This window comes from Mustelus asterias, chromosome 7 (assembly GCF_964213995.1).
Source record: "Mustelus asterias chromosome 7, sMusAst1.hap1.1, whole genome shotgun sequence".
Classification (NCBI taxonomy): domain Eukaryota; kingdom Metazoa; phylum Chordata; class Chondrichthyes; order Carcharhiniformes; family Triakidae; genus Mustelus; species Mustelus asterias.
In genome coordinates, this window is record NC_135807.1 from 44,027,405 (window position 1) to 44,052,429 (window position 25,025).

General features: G+C 46.1%; 1 protein-coding gene across 1 annotated transcript in view; it reads right to left on the reverse strand.

Annotated features, from left to right (window-relative positions):
* Positions 1-25,025, reverse strand: part of tmem67 (transmembrane protein 67) — a 148,277-nt gene that overhangs the window by 65,505 nt on the left and 57,747 nt on the right. The window contains exons 10-12 of the mRNA XM_078216975.1: positions 19,719-19,827; positions 15,710-15,796; positions 2,447-2,512 (exon numbers count right to left, since the gene is read on the reverse strand). Of these exons, the coding sequence (XP_078073101.1) occupies positions 2,447-2,512; positions 15,710-15,796; positions 19,719-19,827 (262 nt within the window). The remainder of the gene's footprint in view (positions 1-2,446; positions 2,513-15,709; positions 15,797-19,718; positions 19,828-25,025) is intronic.

The window sequence follows — 25,025 nt, forward strand, 5'->3', positions numbered from 1 at the left end:
GTCACGAGATGTTCTTGGCAGGCAGGATTAAGGAGAATCCTAAGGCATTCTATTTATACGTTAGGAACAAAAGAGTTGTCAGGGAGAAAATTGGACCTCTCAGGGACAAAGGAGGGGAATTATGCTTAGAACCCAAGGGAATAGGGGAGATCCTAAATGAATACTTTGCATCGGTATTCACGAAGGAGAGGGGCGTGTTAACCGGGAGTGTCTCGGAGGGAGGTGTTGACCCGTTAGAGAAAATCTCCATTACAAGAGAGGAAGTGTTAGGTTTTTTAGGGAACATTAAAACTGACAAAGCCCCAGGGCCTGATGGCATCTATCCTCGACTGCTCAGGGAGACGAGAGATGAAATTGCTGGGCCTCTGACAGAAATCTTTGTCGCTTCTTTGGACACGGGTGAGGTCCCTGAGGTTGGAGGATAGCGAATGTGGTCCCGTTGTTTAAGAAGGGTAGCAGGGATAACCCAAGAAATTATAGGCCGGTGAGCTTGACGTCCGTGGTAGGGAAGTTGTTGGAGAGGATTCTTAGAGACAGGATGTATGTGCATTTAGAAAGGAACAATCTCATTAGTGACAGACAGCATGGTTTTGTAAGAGGGAGGTCGTGCCTTACAAATTTGGTGGAGTTTTTTGAGGAAGTGACAAAAACGGTTGATGAAGGAAGGGCCGTGGATGTCGTCTATATGGATTTCAGTAAGGCATTTGACAAAGTCCCACATGGCAGGTTGGTTAAGAAGGTTAAGGCTCATGGGATACAAGGAGAAGTGGCTAGATAGGTGGAGAACTGGCTTGGCCATAGGAGACAGAGGGTAGTGGTCGAAGGGTCTTTTTCCGGCTGGAGGGCTGTGACCAGTGGTGTTCCGCAGGGCTCTGTACTGGGACCTCTGCTATTTGTGATATATATAAATGATTTGGAAGAAGGTGTAACTGGTGTAATCAGCAAGTTTGCAGATGACACGAAGATGGCTGGACTTGCGGATAGCGAAGAGCATTGTCGGGCAATACAGCAGGATATAGATAGGCTGGAAAATTGGGCGGAGAGGTGGCAGATGGAGTTTAATCCGGATAAATGCGAAGTGATGCATTTTGGAAGAAATAATGTAGGGAGGAGTTATACAATAAATGGCAGAGTCATCAGGAGTATAGAAACACAGAGTGACGTTCACGAGGGGTCACGGGCTCAAGGTGAGAGGGGCGAAGTATAACTCAGATATTAGAGGGATGTTTTTTACACAGAGGGTGGTGGGGGCCTGGAATGCGCTGCCAAGTAGGGTGGTGGAGGCAGGCACGCTGACATCGTTTAAGACTTACCTGGATAGTCACATGAGCAGCCTGGGAATGGAGGGATACAAACGGTTGGTCTAGTTGGACCAAGGAGCGGCACAGGCTTGGAGGGCCGAAGGGCCTGTTTCCTGTGCTGTACTGTTCTTTGTTCTTGTTCTTGGTTCTTTGTAACTCACCCTGATAATATGCTGGCCATGCCAAGAAATATCTATGTGGGTCGTTGGGTGGAAGTTGTCAGCCTAATTGTTTAAATACATTCTTCAAAGAGCTGGAAAGAAGGGGGGTTTCTATCTTCAGGGGCTGCCCCTTGTCTATCAGGATACACTCCCCACACCACCCAAGACAGAACTCACCCTTTCTTTTCCTACTTGCCTGCAGCCTTAAATGCAACCCCTGCCACTGACCTGTCCAAACCTTCACTGTGCAAGTTCCCAGACCTTCCTGACTTCTCTTCTTGCAATTCTGGCAGTGCCCACTACTGTACACTATGGGGGAGCACTTCAGCGGTCATGGGCATTTAGCCTCTGATCTTCGGGTAAGCGTTCTCCAAGGTGGCCTTCACGACACACGACAGCGCAGAATCGCTGAGCAGAAACTGATAGCCAAGTTCCGCACACATGAGGACGACCTAAACCGGGATGTTGGGTTTATGTCACACTATCAGTAACCCCCACAGCTTGCCTCCTGGACTTGCAGAATCTCACTGGCTGTCCTGTCTGGAGACAATACACATCTCTTTAACCTGTGCTTAATGCTCCCTCCACTCACATTGTCTGTATCTTTAAGACCTGGTTGGCTGTAGAGATTCGCATTCTAATCAGTATCCTGTAACTTGATATTGTATCTCTGTATGCCCTGTTTGAGAGCAGATATCCACTCCATCTGACAAAGGAGCAGCGCTCCGAAAGCAAATGGCATTTGCTACCAAATAAACCTGTTGGACTTTAACTTGGTGTTGTTAAAACTCTTACTGTGTTTACCCCAGTCCAACGCCAGCATCTCCACATCATTGCAGACTAACAGACTTGTAGTTCCTTGTTTGCCCTATGTTTAATTTCTTGATAAGTGGTGTTATAAGTGTGAATTAAAAAGCTTTGGTATTTCCATAGGTGAAATATAGCATAGCGGTCTGTTATTAATTACAAATTAATCATGCTCACTTGTTGCTGATATGTGATTCCAAAGATATAAGCAGTATTCAGCTTAGTCATGGTATCTGGGCACAACTGTAAAAAGAATAAAACAAATCTTATTGTCCAAGTAAGTCAATGCATACACGCACGCACGTGCACATCCATACACGTGAGCAGACCAGGAGTTCCATCAAGACTTTTATGCATGATTTATAATAAGATGGTTGCTGCCACATCAGTAGCTGCAATTCTCTGAACTACATCCTAAACAACCTTACTTACTCACTTCCTTCCCAACACTGAGCGAGATTTTATGGCCTCGCTCGACCCGAGACCGGGAAATCCTACCCGAAGTCAACGGACATTTCCATTGTCCACCCCTTGCCCACTCTAATTACACGGTGGGCGGGGTGGTGGAATTCTGGGGTGTGTCCCTGCAACACATGAACTGCAGCAATTCAAGAAAGCAGCCTATCATCATCTTCTCAAAGGCAATTAGGGATGGACAATAAACGCTGGACAAGCCAGCAATGCCCACATCCCCTGAAAGAATTTTTAAAAATTTCAGAGCCGAGACATGACAAAGAACCCTGAGCTGTGTGGCACTAACCTCGCTCTGGCTGTAGAAAGCTATTATTAGGAAACTAGACGAATCAATAGACTCAAATCAAATCAAAAAGCAAAAATCAAAGCAAGACCTGCCATTCATTCAAAATAACCAAACATAATTAGGGCAGTAAACCTGTTAGTATAATCATGCACAAAATTTTATTTTTGTTAAGTATAAATAGAATAATAATGTCATAATAATAGTTTTTCATTTGTACTTCATTTAATTCTGGTTCTGATTGTGGAAATCAATTGATTATAAAAACAGAAAATGCTGGAAATATTCAGCAGAATTAGCAGCATCAGTGCAGAGACAAACAGAGTTAATGGCTGGGATTTTCTGCTCCAACTGTGGCAGAACATGCCACAGAGGATGCTGTGAGCCAAACAAAAGTCCACTGACTTTCACCGAGACCGAAAGATTCTGGCAATGGGCAGGCTCGAAAATCCTGGCCAATGTTTCAGACCAAGGACCTTTCTTCAAAACTGCAGGCAGGTAGGGGGACGAAGAGCAAAAGATAGAGGCATGAAAAAATAATTGACAACAGATTTCATGGCCTGAATTTTGCACACATCATGCGCATGTGATCGGCCATCCCAGAAGGGGATGTGATATCGTTCTCACTTGCAATCGTAAAATGAACAGGATTTCACCTTGGATGGCCAGTAAAGGGCTGGCCAGCACAAACCATGCCCTGACCGTGGCTCAGTGCTGCTGGCGAGGGTGGAAGCGTGGCGAGTGCTGGAGACAATGGGGATCCCTGAGGGGGGGTTAAAAACAGCACAGGCAGCTCCCTGAAGTCTGCCAGGAGCTGTTGAGAGCTTCAGGGAGCTGTCAAAGAGAGACTTGAGGCTTTTTTAGTTGGCAGGAGTTATGGCTTCAGCAGCATCTGCGCATGCCAGGTTGGAGGGCAATGCAGGTGGGCACATTGCCACCTGCTTCTTTGACGAGTGCCTGCGTGCTCTCGTGAAGGCAAAGTGAACAAGGCATTGACAGTCAGAGGACTGCTGAAGACCATGACCATGCTGAGTCTGAAGCAGATGATGAGCCTCTGGCTCCGTCAATCAGGCAACAGGTGCTGACGTCCTGCAGGATGTGTCGGAAGATCTGGCAGAGAGTCTGTGTGCCATGATGTCTGTCTTGGAGAAGTCCTTGTGCAGCATGAGCATTGCAGTAACGTGGCCCTCTGAGCACACAGCCTCTTGCATAGAATGGCGACTCTCATGCAGAGGCAGCTCCAGGAACAGAAACAGGGTTTTTGGGATTGTGCTTAGACCTGCAAGCCCACACGCAGGCAGTGACCACAGCAGGTCCATCAATGGTGAGCAAGGAGGTTCAAAGCAACCTCATGATGGTGAACAGGCTTCATGTCACATCTGCAGGCTGCTCGCAGAGGGCTCCAGATGAAGGCAGCAACTCCTCTGCACCACTTCCAGTGTCCATCGCAGTTGATAAGGCCGTGATGACTGAAGAATACCCAGCCATGGCATTGGATGTTCCCTCCTACAGGGTGCCTGCACAGGCTCTGCCAGCCAGAGGACATCTGCCAATGTCATCAGGGCAACAGGACCTCGTAGTCGGAATGCTGCCTCCAATGACACCGCCAGGAAGGGGAGACACCCAGATGCAGCACTTGCAAGTGTAAGTTTAAGGCACTGTAAACATAAACACTATAAATCACAACCTTGACTTGTGCCTTGTAGATGGTGGACAGGCTTTGGGGAGTCAGAAGATGAGGCACTAGCCGCAGAATTCCTAGCTTCTAACCTGCTCTTGTAGCCATAGTATTTATGTGGCTAATCCAGTTCAGTTTCTGGTCTATGGTAACTCACAGGCTGTTGATAGCGGGGGATTCAATGATAATGATGTAATTGAATGCCAAGGGATGATGGTTAGATTGTCTTTTATTGGAGATAATCATTGCCTAGCACTTGTGTAGTATGAATGTTACTTGTTAATTATCAGCCCAAGCCTGGATATTGTCCAGGTCCTGCTGCATTTAAACATGGACGGCTTCAGAATCTGAGGAGTCACGAATTGTGGAATCGTCATTGAACATTCCCACTTCTCACCTTATGATGGCAGGAAGGTCATTGATGAAGTAGCTAAAGATGGCTGGGTCTAGGACACTCCCACAATGAGAATGTTAAGAAGGAGGACTTTGAAGGTCGACAGTTGTCGTTTCTAGTGATAGGTAGATGCTGGGTGGTTGTAACAGTTTGACACAACTAAGCGATTTAAGAGGACAGTTAAAGATGAGAACGGCAGATTTCCTTTCCTAAAGGACATGATCTTCTATGGTCATCATTAGACTGTAAATTCCACCAACTGCCTGGTGGGATTTGAACCCTAGGTCTCTGGATTACTCGTCCAATGACAATACCACAATACCACTGCTTCTTTTCTGTGGACCCTTCTGCCTTGTACTTTCTACTGGCCTTGCACCCTCTCTGGCAGTGCCTCACTTCCAAAGTTGCTCTTTGGGATATAGCATGTGGACACCTGGTCTGCACACCCTTCTGGCCCCCTTCTCCTCTTTGGAGGAGGTCCCTCCAATGAAGTAAACAATCCCCATTTGCTGAAATACAAATGGCACCGGTTAGTGCACAGAAGGGGACACTCAGTAGAAAGCCTCTATAAAATCTTGTAACCCAAAGAGTCCCCCAAAAAGCGCAGAAAAAAACTGTCAGACAACATCCTCCAACCAGCTCGCACCTAAACTCTGATCTATTCAAATTGCCATGGCTTTGGTCTACTTTCATCCCACCCTGGATCAAGTTTAATTTAAAAACCTGATGGCTACCTGGCAGAGTGGCCTGTGCTCTGACCATTAAATCAAAAGGGTCACGTAGAATTCCCAACAATTGCCTTAATAATGGGTATAATTGCCCCTTTGATTGTAATATCACGTGATGGTCGATGGCATTGGGATGCTTGCCTGATTTCACATGGGTTTGGGATCGCCGTGCGCCTGCTCCAAAAATGTGAAATTCTGGTCCATGGTACAAAAGGCAGAAGGATTGGGAATGATCATAGTGAAGAGATAAACGATTTGTCTAGAGGGGAGACAGCAGAATAATGAACAGCTGTTGTTGAAAGCAAAAACATGAAAAACAAGATAAAGACTGGCACATATAAAGAAATAAAATGGGGACACAAAGTTGACAAGTAGTTGAACTCAATGTTTAGGTTGACTAGATTTTCAAAAGTCAAAACTGGGACACATTGAAAAGCCTTGGGAAGACCGGACTCTATGAGGATTGAAATGTTGGTGACCAATGACAGGAATAAGGGGGAGGGACTGTTGAAAGTAGGATGTCATGTGATGACATTGTAATTGGCACGAACACGAAGGTGCCATGTAATTACATGGCAACTAAGTACTGCTCCCATCCCTCCTGTTGCACCTTCCAGTCAGAGACTATGGACACTAACGGACAATTCAATATTGGGTGTGTGTTTGTGTGTGTGGTTTGGAAGAATCTTTTTCCCTTTGGCTCAATATCTAGTTTACCAAAAGTTGGATTGTGAAAAAAGGGCTCTTCTGCAATCTTCAGCAGCAAAAGGTGCTCAACAGCAACACATTGCCAGTGTTAGATTGATATTCATTGAATGCTGGTGTTAAACTTGCAAAACCACAATCCTTTTTGTTAATAGTTGCCTTGTGTGAGGTTACAACCTGAGAGAGCTCTCAATGGCCCATCCCACTGTGGAATTCAGAGAATGCTTCACTAAGCACCACACACACTTCTTTGCATTGCAAGATTTTCTTGACTCTCGTTGCCAGCAACACTTTACATCAATTGTGACAAACTAGTTAACAATTGCAGACTACAGACGTCCAGTATTTCAAATGCAGTCATACTCTTGTCGCTGATGTTAATTAAAAAAAACTAAACTGTGTCAGCAGGGACTAGCATGTTAACAGTTTTAAAAATTGCATTCCGTTCCAGCCTCCCAACCACCAGTCACACCAGCACGCAGAGACATCAGGTATAACACTCAAAAATAGTCAAAAGCGTGAAAAAAGCTGTGACCAAACTGATGCAATTGTTTCTGCTTGCAATACTTCTTTGCTGATTTTAGGTATTATAATCTTAGGGTGCAGTTAACAAAGGAGTTGGGGAGTAGCAAAGGGGGTGGAGGGGAATCAGTGAAATGTATGTTCCTGATGTGAATCATACAAACTTGATCTTCTATCCTCCTCCCAGCACCACCCTTCCACTTACCCATAAAAAAGATTCAGGGCAGAATTTTCTGCTTCGGACATTAAGAGCCCTATTTTATCATTTTAATTCTAAGTGCTGGGTGGACTTGAAACTGGGAGTGTTTCAGATCCGTCTTTTAGACCTGTTCTCAGGCGCCCCAATACCCGCTCTGCCTGTAAAAGTATCAGCGATTCTGAATCGCGCTGCACAAGCCTGTGGGCGGGGCTTAACGTGCCAGAAACCCTGCAGCTCCGATCGGCACCTCCAACTGCGCATGCGCAGAAAAAAAATGATAGAAAGCTGCTCCACTGCCACATCCCTCCCAGGCTGGATAATGCCTCCCCCTGGCTCCCACAGACATTGCCCCAACCCCACAACATTACTGACCCCCTTATCCCGCCCCCCCACACCCCTGCCATCCAGTCCGATCACGGGCCCCTCCTCCCTTCCCCCACCGATCTCAGGCAAAGTGCCAGTGGATCCTCCTTCTCCCCCACTGATCTCAGGCAAGGTGATCCACCCTCACCCTACCCCCACACCATTCTCAGGCAGAGTGTCAGCGGATTCTGCCACCCCCTCCCCCCCCCCACTGATCCGATTCCCCCCCCACCCCTCCCCCAACTGATCAAGCAGAGACGCTCGGCACTTACCTCCTCACGAAACCTCACTGATGGAGCACCCAAATAGGACTTATATGGAGCATGTCTATTTTGCGCCAATTCCGAATGGGCGAACACAGTGGTAAAGGGGGAAGTGCCGGTAAATAGGATGCAGCCCATTGAGTTAATTTAAATGCATGCAAATGCATTTAAATGGCCGTCATGCCCATTTTGGGCGCGGTCCCGACCACGGCCATTTTCGGGCTTTGGTAAAGGGGGAACTGGCACAGAGGGGGACACGGATCACACTATTCGCCTCACGCCCGATGTTACCAAGTTTTTGCGCCTGAAAACAGGCGCAACGTGATAGTAAAATCGGGCCCTAAGTGCGGTGGCAGGTGAAAAAGTCAGCACAGCTTCTGCCGGCCTGAGGGATGGCTGCTTTTCACCTCTATGTACGCACAAATGAGCAGCTTGTCATATCTTATGGTGCGGCGGGCTAGGATTCATCCACCTCACCATTACCTCATCAGGTCGCAGGTCCAGGTGCCATATTTAAATAGCACCCACAATCACTCACTGTAGCCTAGAATTGGATGTGGTGAGTGATAGCCCCTCAAAGAGATGAGAACTCTGCACCAAGTTTCAGTGAGAGGTACCTGGTGAGGCTCCTCCAGGCAGTCGAGGACTGGCTGGAGGACCTTTACCCCTGTGGGGTGGGCTGCAGATCCATCAATCTCACCACACAGGCTTGGCAGGAAGATGCCAGGGAGATCAGTGCCTGTGGACCTCAGAAGAGGATCCCCCCTCGTGTGCCAAAAAAAGAATGAATGATCTTATCCAATTTGCCAGGCCAAGTCAACCTTCCCCTCTGATTGTAAAGACTGACTGGGCCACCTCACTCCCAGAAGCCAAGGCAATGCTGGATATTAACTTGGAAGGTTCCAGATGAAGGGTGAGTCATGAATGCTTGTCAATGATCAGACAATGGTGTTACTAAAGCTCTCCTCATGCACACAAAGGTAACCTGACTCACAGGCATGCATCCAGGATTGACAGTGATAGATCACAGCTTCTGAAAGAATGATCTCATGTCGGGGACTCAGTATGGTGATGAGGATAGAACATTATACTTGCATGAGAGATGCCCCAGTCTGGATTTAGACAGTCAAGCAAGTACCAGTGATTTATCACTGTCCTCCTTGAGGTGCCTTGCAACTCTCCAGTCATTCTGCTCTGAGTGCACTGATGTTTGCTGTGCTATTACTGCCTCCTTTACTGCTGTAGGCAGTGAAGTGATGGTGTGATGATTGAAAGGATTGCATCATGTCTAGGTTCTTCATAATGTGTGCTGTTGAAGTTTTCACCCCATTACAGATTTGCCACATGCTCTATATGCTGATTAGCCTTCCAAGGATTAGGCCATCATCACACAAGATTGTGATTACTCATTCTGAGATGAAGGATGCTGCAGCCTCTGTGCCTGAGACTGGCAATGTGACTGGAAGGCACAACAGTGGGATTTCCGCTTGAGGTGTGTGTGTGCATGGGTGCGTGTGCGTGTGTTGGTCACTAACCTCACCCTGGGTCTGAAACTGCCGCAGGTCAAATGCACAAACCAGCATCCATGATCCTGATTGGAAGAAGCTCCCTCACACGCCTGCTGAAGACTTTTGCTGATTGGTAAATTTACAGACACTAACCGCCGCTTTTTACAATTTACAAATTAAAAGGGATCTACTCTCAAAAACAGTTACGCTCGAGGCGGGGGCGATTCTCCCAAAAGTGCTGAATTGGCGGGAAAACTGTTCTAAATCCCGTCTGTTCTGACAGTTCAGCTTCTCACCTGAATCTCCCCACTCTGTGCAACGCAGAGGGCCCAGTCGTGAATCTCATTAAAAACCCAGTGGGGCAAAGCCTATTCGCGCCGGACTTTGACAGTTCTGGAACTCTGCGCATGCACAGTGGCCCCGATCTGTCAAACTCCCGTTTTCTGGCCAGCTCAATCGCGGCCCACACAGCAATTCCCGGACCAGCCCTGACCCCACCCTCCGTCCTGGAGCGCCCCGATGCCCAGGCCCCACCCCACAGCAGTGGCGACCCCCCCAACCCTCTCACCCCAGCAGAAACCCCCTACTGACCCCCGCCCCCGGGGTCAGACACCTCCCCCCCCCAACCCGGAGGCAGCCCCCCCTCCACCGGCAGACCACCCACCCCCCCAACCCACCCCAATCTTTGCCCTCCCTCCATCTCAGACCGATACTTTAATGCCAGGAGTATAGTGAATAAAGGGGATGAGCTCAGAGCATGGATCGATGCCTGGAAGTGTGATGTGGTGGCCATTACGGAGACTTGGATGTCTCAGGGACAGGACTGGATACTCCAGGTGTCGGGATTCAGATGTTTCAGGAAGGACAGGGAGGGAGGCAAGAGAGGGGATGGAGTGGCACTGCTGATCAGGAATAGTGTCACAGCTGTAGAGAAGGTGTATGCTGTGGAGGGATTGTCTAGAGAGTCTCTGTGGGTGGAAGTTCGGAGTGGGAAGGGGTCGATCACTTTGCTGGGGGTTTTCTATAGGCCGCCCAATAGCAACAGGGAGGCGGAGGAGCAGATAGGGAAACAGATCCTGGAGAGTTGCAATAATAGCAGAGTTGTTGTGATGGGAGACTTCAATTTCCCAAACATAAATTGGAATATCCCTAGGGTAAGGGGATTGGATGGGGAGGAGTTCGTTAGGTGTGTTCAGGAGGGTTTCCTGACACAGCATGTGGACAAGCCTACAAGAGGAGAGGCTGTACTTGATCTGATACTGACCAATGAACCTGGTCAGGTGTCAGATCTCTCAGTGGGAGAGCATCTTGGGGATAGCAATCATAACTCTATCTCCTTTATGCTTGCATTGGAAAAAGAGAGGATCAGGCAAGCTAGGAAAGCGTTTATATGGAGTAAGGGGAAATATGAAGACATAAGGCAGCAAATTAGAGGAGTAAATTGGAAGGAGGTATTCTCGGGGAAATGTACTGAAGAGAGGTGGCAGTTTTTCAAGGAATGTCTGTCTAGAGTTCTACAGGACAACGTTCCGAGCAGACAGGGAGGAGTTGGTAAGTTAAAGGAACCGTGGTGCACGAAAGCTGTGCGGGACCTAGTCGAGAAGAAAAGGAAAGTGTACAAAAGGTTCAGAGAGCTTGGCGAAGATAGGGATCTAGATGAGTATACGGCTTGTAGGAAGGGACTAAAGAAGGAAATTAGGAGAGCCAGAAGGGGTCACGAGAAGGCCTTGGCAGGTAGGATTAAGGAAAACCCTAAGGCGTTCTATAAATATATGAAGAATAAAAGGATGAGACGTGAAGGAATAGGGCCTATAAAAGGTGAAGGCGGGAAAGTCTATACGGAACCACTAGAAATGGCAGAGGTGCTTAATGAGTATTTTGCCTCGGTTTTCACAGAGGAGAAGGACCTGGGTGGATGTACTGCGGGCTTGCGGTGGACTGAAAAGATTGAGTATGTGGACTTTAACAAAGAGGTTGTGCTGGAATCCTTGAATGGCATCAAGATAGATAAGTCGCCGGGTTCGGATGGGATGTACCCCAGGTTACTGTGGGAGGCGAGGGAAGAGATTGCAGAGCCTCTGGCGATTATCTTTGCGTCGTCGATGGAGACGGGAAAGGTGCCGGAGGATTGGAGGATTGCGGATGTGGTTCCTATTTTCAAGAAGGGGAATAGGGATAGCCCAGGAAATTACCGACCGGTGAGTCTAACCTCAGTGGTTGGTAAGCTGATGGAGAAGATCCTGAGGGACAAGATTTATGAGCATTTAGAGAGGTTTAGTATGCTCAAGAATACTCAGCATGGCTTTGTCAAAGGCAGATCGTGCCTTACGGGCCTGGTGGAATTCTTCGAAAATGTGACTAAACACATTGACGAAGAGAAAGCAGTAGATGTGGTTTATATGGATTTTAGCAAGGCGTTCGATAAGGTCCCCCACGCAAGGCTTCCAGAAAAAGTGAGAGGGCATGGGATCCAAGGGACTGCTGCCCTGTGGATCCAGAACTGGCTTGCCCAAAGGAGGCAGAGAGTGGGTATAGATGGGTCTTTTTCTAAATGGAGGTCGGTCACCAACAGTGTGCCCCAGGGATCTGTTCTGGGACCCTTGCTGCTTGTCATTTTCATAAATGACCTGGATGAGGAAGTGGAGGGATGGGTTGGTAAGTTTGCCAATGACACGAAGGTTGGTGGGGTTGTGGATAGTCTGGAGGGATGTCAGAAGTTACAGAGGGACATAGATAGGATGCAAGACTGGGCGGAGAAGTGGCAGATGGACTTCAACCCAGATAAATGCATAGTGGTCCATTTTGGCAGGTCAAATGGGATGAAGGAGTACAATATAAAGGGAAAGACTCTTAGTACTGTAGAGGATCAGAAGGACCTTGGGGTCCGGGTCCATAGGACTCTAAAATCGGCCCCGCAGGTGGAGGAGTGGTTAAGAAGGCATATGGTGTGCTGGCCTTTACCAATCGAGGGATTGAGTTTAGGAGTCCGAGGATAATGATGCAGCTATATAAGACCTTCGTCAGACCCCACTTGGAGTACTGTGCTCAGATCTGGTCGCCTCATTACAGGAAGGATGTGGAAAAGATTGAAAGGGTGCAGAGGAGATTTACAAGGATGTTGCCTGGATTGAGTGGCATGCCTTATGAGGATAGGCTGAGGGAGCTCGGTCTTTTCTCCTTGGAGAGACGTAGGATGAGAGGAGACCTAATAGAGGTTTATAAGATGTTGAGAGGCAAAGATCGGGTGGACTCTCAGAGGCTTTTTCCCAGGGTGGAAATGACTGCTACGAGAGGACACAGGTTTAAGGTGCTGGGGGGTAGATACAGGGGAGATGTTAGGGGGAAGTTTTTCACACAGAGGGTGGTGGGCGAGTGGAATCGGCTGCCGTCAGTGGTGGTGGAGGCAAACTCAATAGTGTCTTTTAAGAGACTCCTGGATGAGTACATGGGACTTAATAGGATGGAGGGTTATAGGTAGGCCTAAAAGGTAGAAACCCATAGAAACCCTACAATGTAGAAGGAGGCCATTCGGCCCATCGAGTCTACACCGATCACAATCCCACCCAGGCCCTACCCCCATATCCCTACATATTTACCCGATAATTCCTCTAACCTACCCATCTCAAGACACTAAGGGGCAATTTTAGCACGGCCAATCAACCTAACCCGCACATCTTTGGACTGTGGGAGGAAACCGGAGCACCCGGAGGAAACCCACGCAGACACGAGGAGAATGTGCAAACTCCACACAGACAGTGACCCAAACCGGGAATCGAACCCAGGTCCCTGGAGCTGTGAAGCAGCAGTGCTAACCACTGTGCTACCGTGCCGCCAGGTAGGGATATGTTTGGCACAACTTGTGGGGCCGAAGGGCCTGTTTCGTGCTGTAGTTTTTCTATGTTTCTATGTTTGTATGATCTCAATGCAGAGTGGCAACGGGACCCCTCACTCCCACGAATCGCACCAGACCCCGCCCACAATAGGCTCCACACCCATGGCACTGTCCAATGCCCGGTGGGCAGTGCCAAGGTGCCCCCTGGGCATGGGCACTTTGCCCCTTGGGCAGTGCCAGGGGCACAGGCTGGCACTGCCAGGGTGCCCATGCCCAGGGGGTACCACCTCCCCGCCTCCCGACCCCCTGGGGGGGACCCAATTGGCCCCCCTTCATTCCGGTGGGGCCCCAATTGCCCCCCCTTCATTCCGGTGGGGTTTCCTGCTAGTTCCCCAAACATGGGGAGCTAGTCTGAACCCTGCCAGAATGAAGTACTCTTGGCAGGATGGGAGATTCGATCACGACCTGAAAGGTCCTGATAATTAACAAAAATACATATTTAAAATAGATTAAAAACAGATTTAAATTACTTACTTGCCTTCCTGCCAGTTTCCAGTGTGGTCTGGCCGGCGACTGTTCGCTGGCTCTGGGAGATGCGCATGCGTTCCCGGCGCACGCGCAAATCCCCGTTCAAGGCCGCAGATGCGCGTCTCCCGGCCGATCCTGCCAGAAAAGTGGTGGGCCATAGTGGGAGAATCGCGGCCGAGATTTCTGTATGCTGGGTCTGGATGGCAAAGGGTCATCTAGACCCAAAATGTTGGCTCTATTCTCTCTCCACAGATCTTGTCAGGCTTGCTGAGATTTTTCAGCATTTTCTGTTTTTGTTTCAGATTCATAGAAACCCTACAGTACAGAAAGAGGGCATTCGGCCCATCGAGTCTGCACCGACCACAATCCCACCCAGGCCCTACCCCCATATCCCTACATATTTTACCCGCTAATCCCTCTAATCTCCACATCCCAGGAGACTAAGGGGCAATTTTAGCATGACCAATCAACCTAACCCGCACATCTTTGGACTGTGGGAAGAAACCGGAGCACCCAGAGGAAACCCACGCAGACACGAAGAGAATGTGCAAACTCCACACAGACAGTGACCCAAGCCGGGAATCGAACCCAGGTTCCTGGAGCTGTGTAGCAGCAGTGCTAACCACTGTTCTACCGTGCCGCCAGATTGTATTTTGCTTTTATCTTAATATTAGTCGTGGTGTTTTTCTTAATGTAAAGGAGAATCACAAGATTAGGAAATGCTTTTTAAAAAGTATTTAGTTTAAAAGATAAAATATTAATTGTATTGAATAAGTATTACTGATAACAACTTACATTTATGTAGCTCTCTTAAACAATAAAACATATCAAGGTGCATCACACAAGACTTATAAACAAAAATATCATGCTAAGCCACTTTAGGAGATAGTGGACTGGATTTATTGGGATGCCATAGCCCCGCATACTCCAGCCAAAATATCGGGAGAAGCCCACTCATGATTCTGATGGCAGCTCTGCAGCCATGTAACGCTGGGAGTATCCCAGTCCAAATGGGTGGGCAGGTGCTCTATAGTTCCTCTCGGGATGTTCACTTGACTGATACCTGCGATGGGGGGTGCAAGGGAGGTACCTTACAAGGAAAGTTTGGTCAGGCTGGGCTTTTATCCATTTGAATTTAGAAGATTGAGAAGAGATCATACTGAAATCTATGAGATTCTGAAAGGATGTTTTTGATTGTGGGAGAGACTAGATCTAGTGGACACAGTTTAAAAAGAAGGGCTTCCCAGTTAAGGAGATGAGAAGAATTTCTTTCTCTCAGAGGGAGAGTGGTAGAGGTAAGGTTGTTGAATATCTTTAAGAAGTCTAACAACTCCAGGTTAAAGTCCAACAGGTTTATTTGGTAGCAAAAGGCTTTTGCTACCAAATAAACCTGTTGGACTTTAACCTGGTGTTGTTAGACTTCTTACTGTGTTTACCCCAGTCCAACGCCGGCATCTCCACATCATAAATATCTTTAAGACAGAGGTAGATAGATTCTTGACTAATAAGGGAGTGGCGGAAAAGCGTTACGAAGGCCACAGTGAGATCAACCATGATCTTATTGAATGGTGGGAGCAGGCTGAAGAGGCCAAATGGTCTACTCCTGCTCCTGATTTGTACGTTTTTATGTATTTTCGCATGTTCAAATGTGACAGCAAAATTGAGAACCGGCCTTAAATACAAACTGTTTCTGGGACATGTGATAGAATCAATGGTTGGGAGCACAGTTTGAGCATAAGCGTGGAGCAAAGCCAATGGCTTTAGACTTCCCAATACTTAATAGTTTGATAAACAATGTTGATAAAGATAACTGGATAACATTAAATTAATAATCAACTCAATTTTTGAGATATCAAGAATTAACATTTGGAATTTAACAGGCTTTTCTTTTGATGCATATTTCAATCAAAAGAAAAAAGCACCCTAACTAGACTTAATAGAATAAATATTTTACGAAGTTTACCTGTAGAGTACCTCCAGTTACTTTTTCCCAATTAAGAAAATAACCTCGTGCATCATATTTGGCAATAACAAACTGCAGTTCCATATGCTGTAAGCAATGAGACATAAATGATAAAGGACAATAAATCAAAATCACAGTTTGTAGCACTTTTTGGAGTTTAGGTTTAAAGCTACCATGCAATAGAACTTACCATGTGGATTAGTATCAGATGATCAAAGTAATTCAGCATCTTTTCGTGAAGTGCTTGACTCATTGAATTGATTGTTTTTAAGGATGTCTATAGCATGGTGGATAGAGGAGTGTCCAGAGGCATCCAGAAGAATGGGAAAAATATTCATGTATACAACTGACCTTTTGTGAATTAATAAAAACAATTGTGGACCTTCTTGTAACTGTGTTTCTGCTTGTATTGGTGTTATTGTGCCTATCTGTCTTGAATTAAGAATGATGTGGAGATGCCGGCATTGGACTGGGGTGGGCACAGTAAGAAGTCTCACAACACCAGGTTAAAGTCCAACAGGTTTATTTGGAACCACGAGCACTGCTCCTTCATCACCTACAGGCACTAGATCCAGCTAAATAACCCTCCAAATCTCTTTAGGCAACTCATAATTGTGGGTATCCCAACTCAATCATAGGTCTTAGTAAATTAATATTATTAGAAAAATAATGTTGGAAAAATTAATGAGACCGAAAGCTGACAAATCCTCAGGGCCTGATAATCTATATCCCAGGGTACTAAAGGAGGTGGTCATCAAAATAGTGGATGCGTTGGTTGTCATCTTCCAAAAATTCTGTAGATTCTGGAACAATCCAACAGATTGGTGGGTGGCAAATATAACCCGCTATCTAACAAAGAAAGGAGGGAGAGAATAGGGAATTACAGACCTGTCAGCCAGTATTATAAAGATTATGGATGTAGATGTCACCAGCATTTGTTGCCCATCCCGAATTGCTGTTGAGAAGGTGGTGGTGAGCAACCTTCTTGAACCACTGCAATTCATATACGCTCCAACTCCTCCTGAGAAGGGCGTCAGGAGTTTGACTGAAGGAACAGTGATATAATACCAAGTTAGGATGATGTGTGGCTTTGAGGAGAACTTGCAGGTGGTGATGTTCTAATGCATTTGCTGCTTTCATCCTAAGTGGTTGGGATTGTGGATTTGGAAGGCACTAAGGAAGGAACTTTTGTGAGTTGTTGCACTATATCTTGTAGATGGTACACACTGCCGCCATTGTCTGTGAGTCGTAGAAAATGAATGCTTAAGTATTCACTGTCGCTGGGTCACAATTCTGGAACTCCTTCCCTAACAGCACAGTGGGAGTACCTACACACCAGCGACTGCAGCCGTTCAAGAACGCAATTCACTGCTATCTTCTCAAGGGCAACAAAGGATGGGCTTAAGTGGTGTTCATGCCACACAAGTGCCAGACAATAACCATTTCCAACAAGAGTGGATCTAACCGTTGCCCATTGATATTCAATGGCATTACCATGGCTGAATCCCCCTCTATCAACGTCCTGGGGATTACCATTGACCAAAACTGAACTGGACTAGCCATATAAATACAGTGACTGCAAGAGCAGGTTAAAGGCTAGAAATCCTGTGGCGAGTAACTCACTTTCTGATCCCCAAAAGCTGCCCACCATCTACAAGGCCCAAATCAGGAATATAATGAAATACTCTCCATTTGCTTGGATGAATGCAGCTCCAACAACACTCAAGAAGCTTGACATCATCCAGGACAAAGCAGCCTGCTTGATTGTTACCCCTTCCACAAATATTCAAACCCTCCACCACTGATGAATAGTGGCAGCTGTGTGTACCATCTACAAGATGCACTGCAGGAATTCATCAAGGTTCCTTTGGCAAGATGTTCCAAATCCATGAACACCATCATTTTGAAGGACAAGAAGAATAGATCCCTGGGAACACTACCACCCTCCAAGTCACTCACCATCCTGACTTGGAAATATATCGCCGTTCCTTCACTGTCGCTTGGTCAAAATTCTGGAACTACTTCCCTAACAGCACTGTGGGTGTACCTATACATCAAGGACTGCAGCCGTTCAAGAAGGCAGCTCACCACTATCTTCTCAAGGGATGGGTAATAAATGCTGGCCTAGAAAGCAATGCCCACATCCAATAAATTAATTTGAAAAAAAAGTAAGAGTCGGGGTGAATTGAAGGTTCAGGGATTAAGAGGGATCAGAAGATTGGGGGGAGGGTTGGGGGGTTCTGGGGGTGTCAGAGGGTCGGGGGATCAGAGTGGATATTCAGTGGGGTCAGTTCTGTAGTTACTTATCAATTCTTTTGGCATCAATTTTTTAAACATTTCCTGGGTAATTACTGAAGTAATTAAGTTGGGACAGTCTAACATTTCTTGATGCTAACTTGGAGTTGGAGACTTTTTCAGTATGGTCCAGCGAGCAGGGGAATTGCTATCGGAAATTAAAAATTTCAGGGCAATTCCGGCGGACTCCTTGTGTTGGGATTTCTGATCATCTGAAAACTGGATGTTCTGGGCCATTCCATCACTTTGCTGATGATTAAAAGCAAGTTGATGGGGTGGGAATTGGCCAGATTGGATCTGTCCTACTTTTTCTGAACAGGACATACCTGAACAATTTTTCACATTGTCTGGTATATGTCAGTGTTGTAGTTGTATTAATCCAGCTTGGATTGGGGCAGGATTCATTCTGGAGCTCAAGTCTTTGGTACAGGTGCTAGGGCCCATGGCCTTTGCAGTGCTCAGTGCCTTCATTATCAAGTGAAATGAACTGAATTGTCCGAAGATGTCATCTGGGACCTCAGGAAGACGCTGAGAAAGAGCATCCATTTGGTACTTCTGGTTGAAACTGCAAATGCTTCAGTCTTGTATTTGGCACTGATGTGCTGGGCTGCCCCATCATCGAGCATGGGGGTATTTGTGGCGCTTCTTTGTCCTATTAGTTGTTCCATGAAGGATGTGGCAGGATTGCATAGTTTTGATCTTAGAGGTTTGCCTTGCATTATGTTTTAGTGATATGACTGTCATCTTTGAATAGCTGTCAATTAGTGCAAACTGAGGGTGAGATGCAATAGTGCTGAGTGTGAGAAGATGAGGCAAACTATATGAACTGCAAGGGTAAATAGTGATTGATAGAGATTGTTGGGAGGTGGGTAATGGGGGTGTAGTAAATTTAGCTGTGGATAAGTTTCATGTTGCAGCTAGTTGGAAATTGTATTTGAAAATTACACTCCCTCACCTTGAAAACTCATGTCAGATGATTAAACTTCTTCCTGCACTGCATCCACGTTCTTGGAACTACATTCCTGGCCTTGACCACCACAGCTATTCCTTCCCACTGTCTCTTCTGACTCCCACTCCCATGGATGTAGCATGTCTCTTGTCTCTGCATCATGAACCAAGGTCTCTGCTGCATTATTGGAAAACTTTGGTGCACGCTCTCTTGCATGTTTAGCCAATCTTCACAGCACAAATGTAGTTCATATTGAACACATACCACTTGTAGTGCAACACTTCCCTCTAAGAGGTGAAAGCTGTCCTTGGGCCCCTCAGATATGTGCAGCCAAAGATAGGCATATGTAGCACTAAAGCAATCATGTGAAGTAGCATATAGTACCAATTTGGTGTGGTGTCTTCAATAAAATGTATGGTTGCGGTTTAACTGAGTACTGTGATTTCACATACCCATTTTCAGGGGTTATTCAATTTACCCCCGAGATCTTTATTTCTTTCAGGGTAACTGCCCATGGTGTGTGCTGGACGATCCCTTGCGACAACCATCAACCATATCACTCGCCATGTTTAAGGATTAAAATATGTCTACCTTTTTACTTTGCCATGATAATCTATGAGTGACATTTGCTTTGTAAATAACCAAACTTTGGAGCCACTAAATGCTTAATATTTGCTGGTAAATGTAAAAGAATTTGATTTGATTTTCACACTAGCCTGGCTCATCAATGAGCCAATATACTGAAATAAAAACTGATTTACTTACTTCATATGGCTTAAAATGAAATACAGTTGGAAATGGATCTTGACGAAGAATTCTCGATGGTAAACCATCAACATGACCATCATAGTACAACCAGGGCAGAGTCTTCCGCCTGAGAAAAGGTAAAATTTTCACATATTTGATATAAATATACATTGTTATTTATCAAAAGGTACACAAGAATGTGAGGATAACAAGAAGGGCTGAATTTTCTCAGCCAGGTGGAGATGCCTTTGGAGGGACTGCACAATCCCAGTGGTGGGCAGGACCAGAAAATCCCACCCAACTTCTTCTTCCCTTTCCGTTCAGCATTCAGAAGGCACTGCTTCTTCTGTGATATCTTGGTCCACTCCTCAATCACACCTGACACTCCAGCCTCTTTCCTGATGCAAATACAGCAGATGTAACTGCTCTCCTTTCACTTCCTCTTTCCTCAACATCCTAGGCCCCAATCACACCCAGATGAAACAGCGGTTTATGTCCACCTCTTTCAAGTTAGTATACTGTAATTGCTGCTCACAATGTAGTTTGCTCTATACTGGGAGACCAAACTAAGATTCAGAATCTCAGAATTGTTATGCCATAGAAGGCCCATCGTGTCCGCACTGGCTCTCCAAATGAGCATTATGACTTAGTGTCATTCCCCTGCATTTTACCTCTATCCCTGCACAGTGTTTCTATTCAAGTAATCACATAATGCCCTCTTGAATGCCTCCACCACACTTCCAGGCAGTGCATTTCAGGTTTGAAAAGATTCATGCAATTTTAAGGCGTTTTATGATCTGTAGTGAAATGCTTGCAGGCCACTTCAAAGGGTGGAATTGTTAGGCTTGTTTACTTTCTATTATCAGGGCTGGAAACCAATTCATATGTAAAAAATCACCAAAATGTCTTCAGCATTTCAGCATTCAGTGCAGTTAGTGCATGCAACACTTGATGAAGTCCATACTAACAACAGAACATGACATTGCTGGAGTATGTACATGTGAAGCAAAGCAAATGACTAAGGCAGAGCTTAATGCATTTTTTCCAATGTGACCCATTTTAACTCACCATCACCTTCTGAAGGGCAATTAGGGATCAGCAACAAAGGTTGGCCTTGCCAATGATGCATAAATCCCATGATCAAATATGTATTTAAAAAAAAACAATTGAAAATGAACGTGACCCTCAAATGTCAGCAAAAGCAAGACAGCAGTAAAGCAGCACAGGGACATTCAGTGTATCATTATTTAAGTTTGCATATAATAAATCAACATATAAGGCCGTAACTGGGCAATTGTGCTGCACTGGGAACCATCAGCGATGTGATTTATATTGCAACCTTTGGATATTAGTAATCCAGAAACCCAGGGTAATGTTCTAGAGACCTGGGTAATTATCCCACTGTGGTGAAATTTGTCAATAAAAAACCCATTATAGATAGTCATAAATACTCATCTGGTTCATTTATACAGAAGCAAATCTTACCTAGTCTAGCTACATGAGACACAGCAAGCCACTCAGTTCAAAGTCAATTAGGAATGGGTAATAAATGCTGGCCCATGATTGAATTTTAAATAACTCCCCCCGACCGCCCACACCGCAGATTACCCACGGTTTTTGCCATCGACCCGACCTGTGCACCCCTGGACCTCCAACTCCAGCACCCCTCCGCCCTCCAAACCACCGACCTCCAACTCTCCCGACCACCCAAATCCCCAACTTGTGGACATGATCCAAATGCTCAGAGCCCACCCCAGCCCCCTGAACTTCAACCTTTCCCATCTAGCTGACTCCCCAACCTTTGAACCCCCACCCTCCCGACCACCCAAATCCCATCCACTTACCTTAGATACATACCTTCTCCCTGGCCTGTCAATTTCATTGGTCCCTTTAAACTTAGCTACTTTACGCAGCTAATGTAGTAAAAAAGGAAGCATGGCCTCCTTGAATCTGGTAAGAAGTCTAACACATATAAGATAATGAAGGGGCTGGATAGGGTAGAGGTGGAGAGATTCTTTCCACTTAGAAGGGAAACCAGAACTAGAGGGCACAGCCTCAAAATAAGGGGGGGCCGGTTCAGAACAGAGTTGAGGGGGAACTTCTTCTCTCAGAGGGTAGTGAATCTCTGGAATTCTCTGCCCATTGAAGTGGTGGAGGCTTCCTCGTGGAATATGTTTAAATCACGGGTAGATAGTTTTCTGATCGATAAGGGAATTAGGGGATATGGGGAGCAGGCGGGTAAGTGGAACTGATTCGCTTCAGATCAGTCATGATCTTGTTGAATAGCGGGGCAGGCTCGAAGGGCCAGATGGCCTACTCCTGCTCCTATTTCTTATGTTCTTACCACCAGGTTAAAGTCCAACAGGTTTATTTGGTAGCAAAAGCCACTAGCTTTCAGAACAGGCTGTCCCTTCGTCAGGTGGGTGGGAGTTCTGATTACAAACAGGGCACAAAGACACAAACTCAATTTACATGAATAATGATTGGAATGTGAGTCTTTACAGCTAATCAAGTCTTAAAGGTACAGACAATGTGAGTGGAGGGAGCATTAAGCACAGGTTAAAGAGATGTGTATTGTCTCCAGACAGGACAGCTAGTGAGATTTTGCACATCCAGGCAGGTTGTGGGGGTTACAGATAGTGTGACATGAACCCAATATTCCGGTTGAGGCTGTCCTCATGTGTGCGGAACCTGGCTATCAGTCTCTGCTCAGCGACTGCGCTGTCGTGTGTCGTGAAGGCCGCCTTGGAGAACGCTTACCTGGAGATCAGAGGCTGAATGCTCGTGGCCGCTGAAGTGTTCCCCAACAGGAAGAGAACAGTCTTGCCTGGTGATTGTCGAGCGGTGTTCATTCATCCATTGTCGTAGCGTCTGCATGGTTTCCCCAATGCACCATGCCCCGGGACATCCTTTCCTGCAGCGTAACAGGTAGACAACGTTGGCCGAGTTGCAAGAGTATGTACCGTGTATCTGGTGGATGGTGTTTTCGAGTGAGATGATGGCATCCGTGTCAATGATCCGGCACGTCTTGCAGAGGTTGCTGTGGCAGGGTTGTGTGGTGTCGTGGTCACTGTTCTCCTGAAGGCTGGGTAGTTTGCTGCGGACAATGGTCTGTTTGAGGTTGTGCGGTTGTTTGAAAGCAAGAAATGGGGATGTGGGGATGGCCTTGGCGAGATGTTCGTCTTCATCAATGGCATGTTGAAGGCTCCGGAGGAGATGTCGTAGCTTCTCTGCTCCGGGGAAGTACTGGACGACGAAGGGTACTCTGTCCACCGTGTCCTGTGTTTGTCTTCTGAGGAGGTCGGTGAGGTTTTTCGCTGTGGCGCGTTGGAACTGTCGATCAATGAGTCGAGCGCCATATCCTGTTCTTATGAGGGCATCTTGTAGCATCTGGAGGTGTCTGTTGCGATCCTCCTCATCCGAACAGATCCTGTGTATATGGAGGGCTTGTCTGTAGGGGATGGCTTCTTTAACGTGTTTAGGGTGGAAGCTGGAGAAGTGGAGCATCGTGAGGTTATCCGTGGGCTTGCGGTACAGTGAGGTGCTGAGGTGACCGTCCTTAATGGAGATGCGTGTGTCCAAGAATGTGTGTCCTTGAATCTGCCAGAGATGGACTGAGCTGGAGTCTGCGTGGAGGCTTTCCATGCAGGCTCCAAGCATCTTTGGTTATCAGCAGTTTTCAAGAACAGGTAAATCCACATTAAATTCTTCTAATTCCTGCAGGCCATCCCTTTCTGACACTAGTCAGAAGTTAAGGCCCTATTAATGCAACTAATATAACATCTTAATATGAAAATCTATCTTTTTAAAGTACGTCATAAATATTATTTAATCTACTCATATAGTTTTCAGCCAAGATTCCCATATTGCCTCAGTAAACTCCCTCATCCCACATCCCCACACATGTTCTAATCAGTCTCTCTTCCCCCACAACACATGCATGTAGAAACACACATGCACACACACCCACATACCTCTTCCTAACCTGTCTCCTCCCATACACTCATTCACTCAGCATCGCCTCTTCCCAACCCACTTCCCACACGCACACTCATTCAGAATTCCCTCTTCTTAATCCACTTCCCCTGGTACTCACTCAACTTCCCCTTCCCCAAACACCTTCTCCTTCACTCACTCATGCCCTTCCTCCCTAATCAAGCCCGCACCTATGCTCTTCCTCCCCACTCAGTTCCCCAACTCCTCCTCCCCCCCTCACACTCAAGTTATTTTAGCTCTGTTCAAGAGGTATAAAAGCATTCAACACTTGACTGAACAATTCATGAGTAATACTGGCTGTGGAATGTCGTGGGATAACCCAAAGACATCATACATATACCAGTTCATCACTCTATGTGTCTCCTTTAAAGTTTAAGATTTTGGGGCAAGGAGGTGTGAGGAAGAGCACTTTTACGCTGTAAGAACTCATAACCCATGAGGGTGTTGGATACAAAAACAAATCAATGGTTTTGAAAGGAAATTGGGTGGGCACCTGAACAAAATTAACCTGAAGGGCAATGGGCATCAAGCTGGGAGTGGGACTGATTGGATTGCTCCAATGAGAGCGCGCATGGATTCAACAGGCTGAATGGCCTCCTCTGTGCTCTAAATAACTCTTTGATGCCTTTATTTTAATAATTAATATTACTCTTGGTTCTTGCATTATTTTCATTACTGACATTACATTTTTTTATTGTTCTATTAATTAATCATTCCTGCTGTGCAAAATGTTGGATCTGTTATCCTTCTGATAATTGTACTGAAACTGCATTGTCCAAATATGTTTATGTATAGTGAAATATAATAAATTGCTAGAAGCACAAAGTGTACCATGTGCCGTTCTCAATGTTCCTAAAGTAAGCCATAAATTAATCATAAATTGAACCAGAAGTAATTGTGCAAACTTGGCAGTTTATTCAGCTCTGAAAACAATGGGTTCAAGCTCTACAACAATCTTAAACACAATGAGATAATTTTAGTGAATGGTTGAAAACAGGATGCTGAGAGGGTCCTGTGGTCAAGTGTTAACATGCAATTTTGGCATTAACTGATGATTATTATTTTTGTTTTTTATTATCATTATTATAACCTGCAGAGATTGAGCACACAAGTGCTAATTATAAACAATTTTCATGGAGCAGTGGATGTGGGCTCCATGTACCCATGTCGACTCAAGATATGGAATGAGCTGGCTGACATACAGCAACAGGTTTCAGGATGGCTCAGGGACTGATAGGACACACCGGTTCTCAAAAAGCTTCCTGGTTGTGATGGTTTAGGGAAGAAGGGATTGTTCTCTACCTGCAGGGGGAAGCAGCCCTTCTGTCC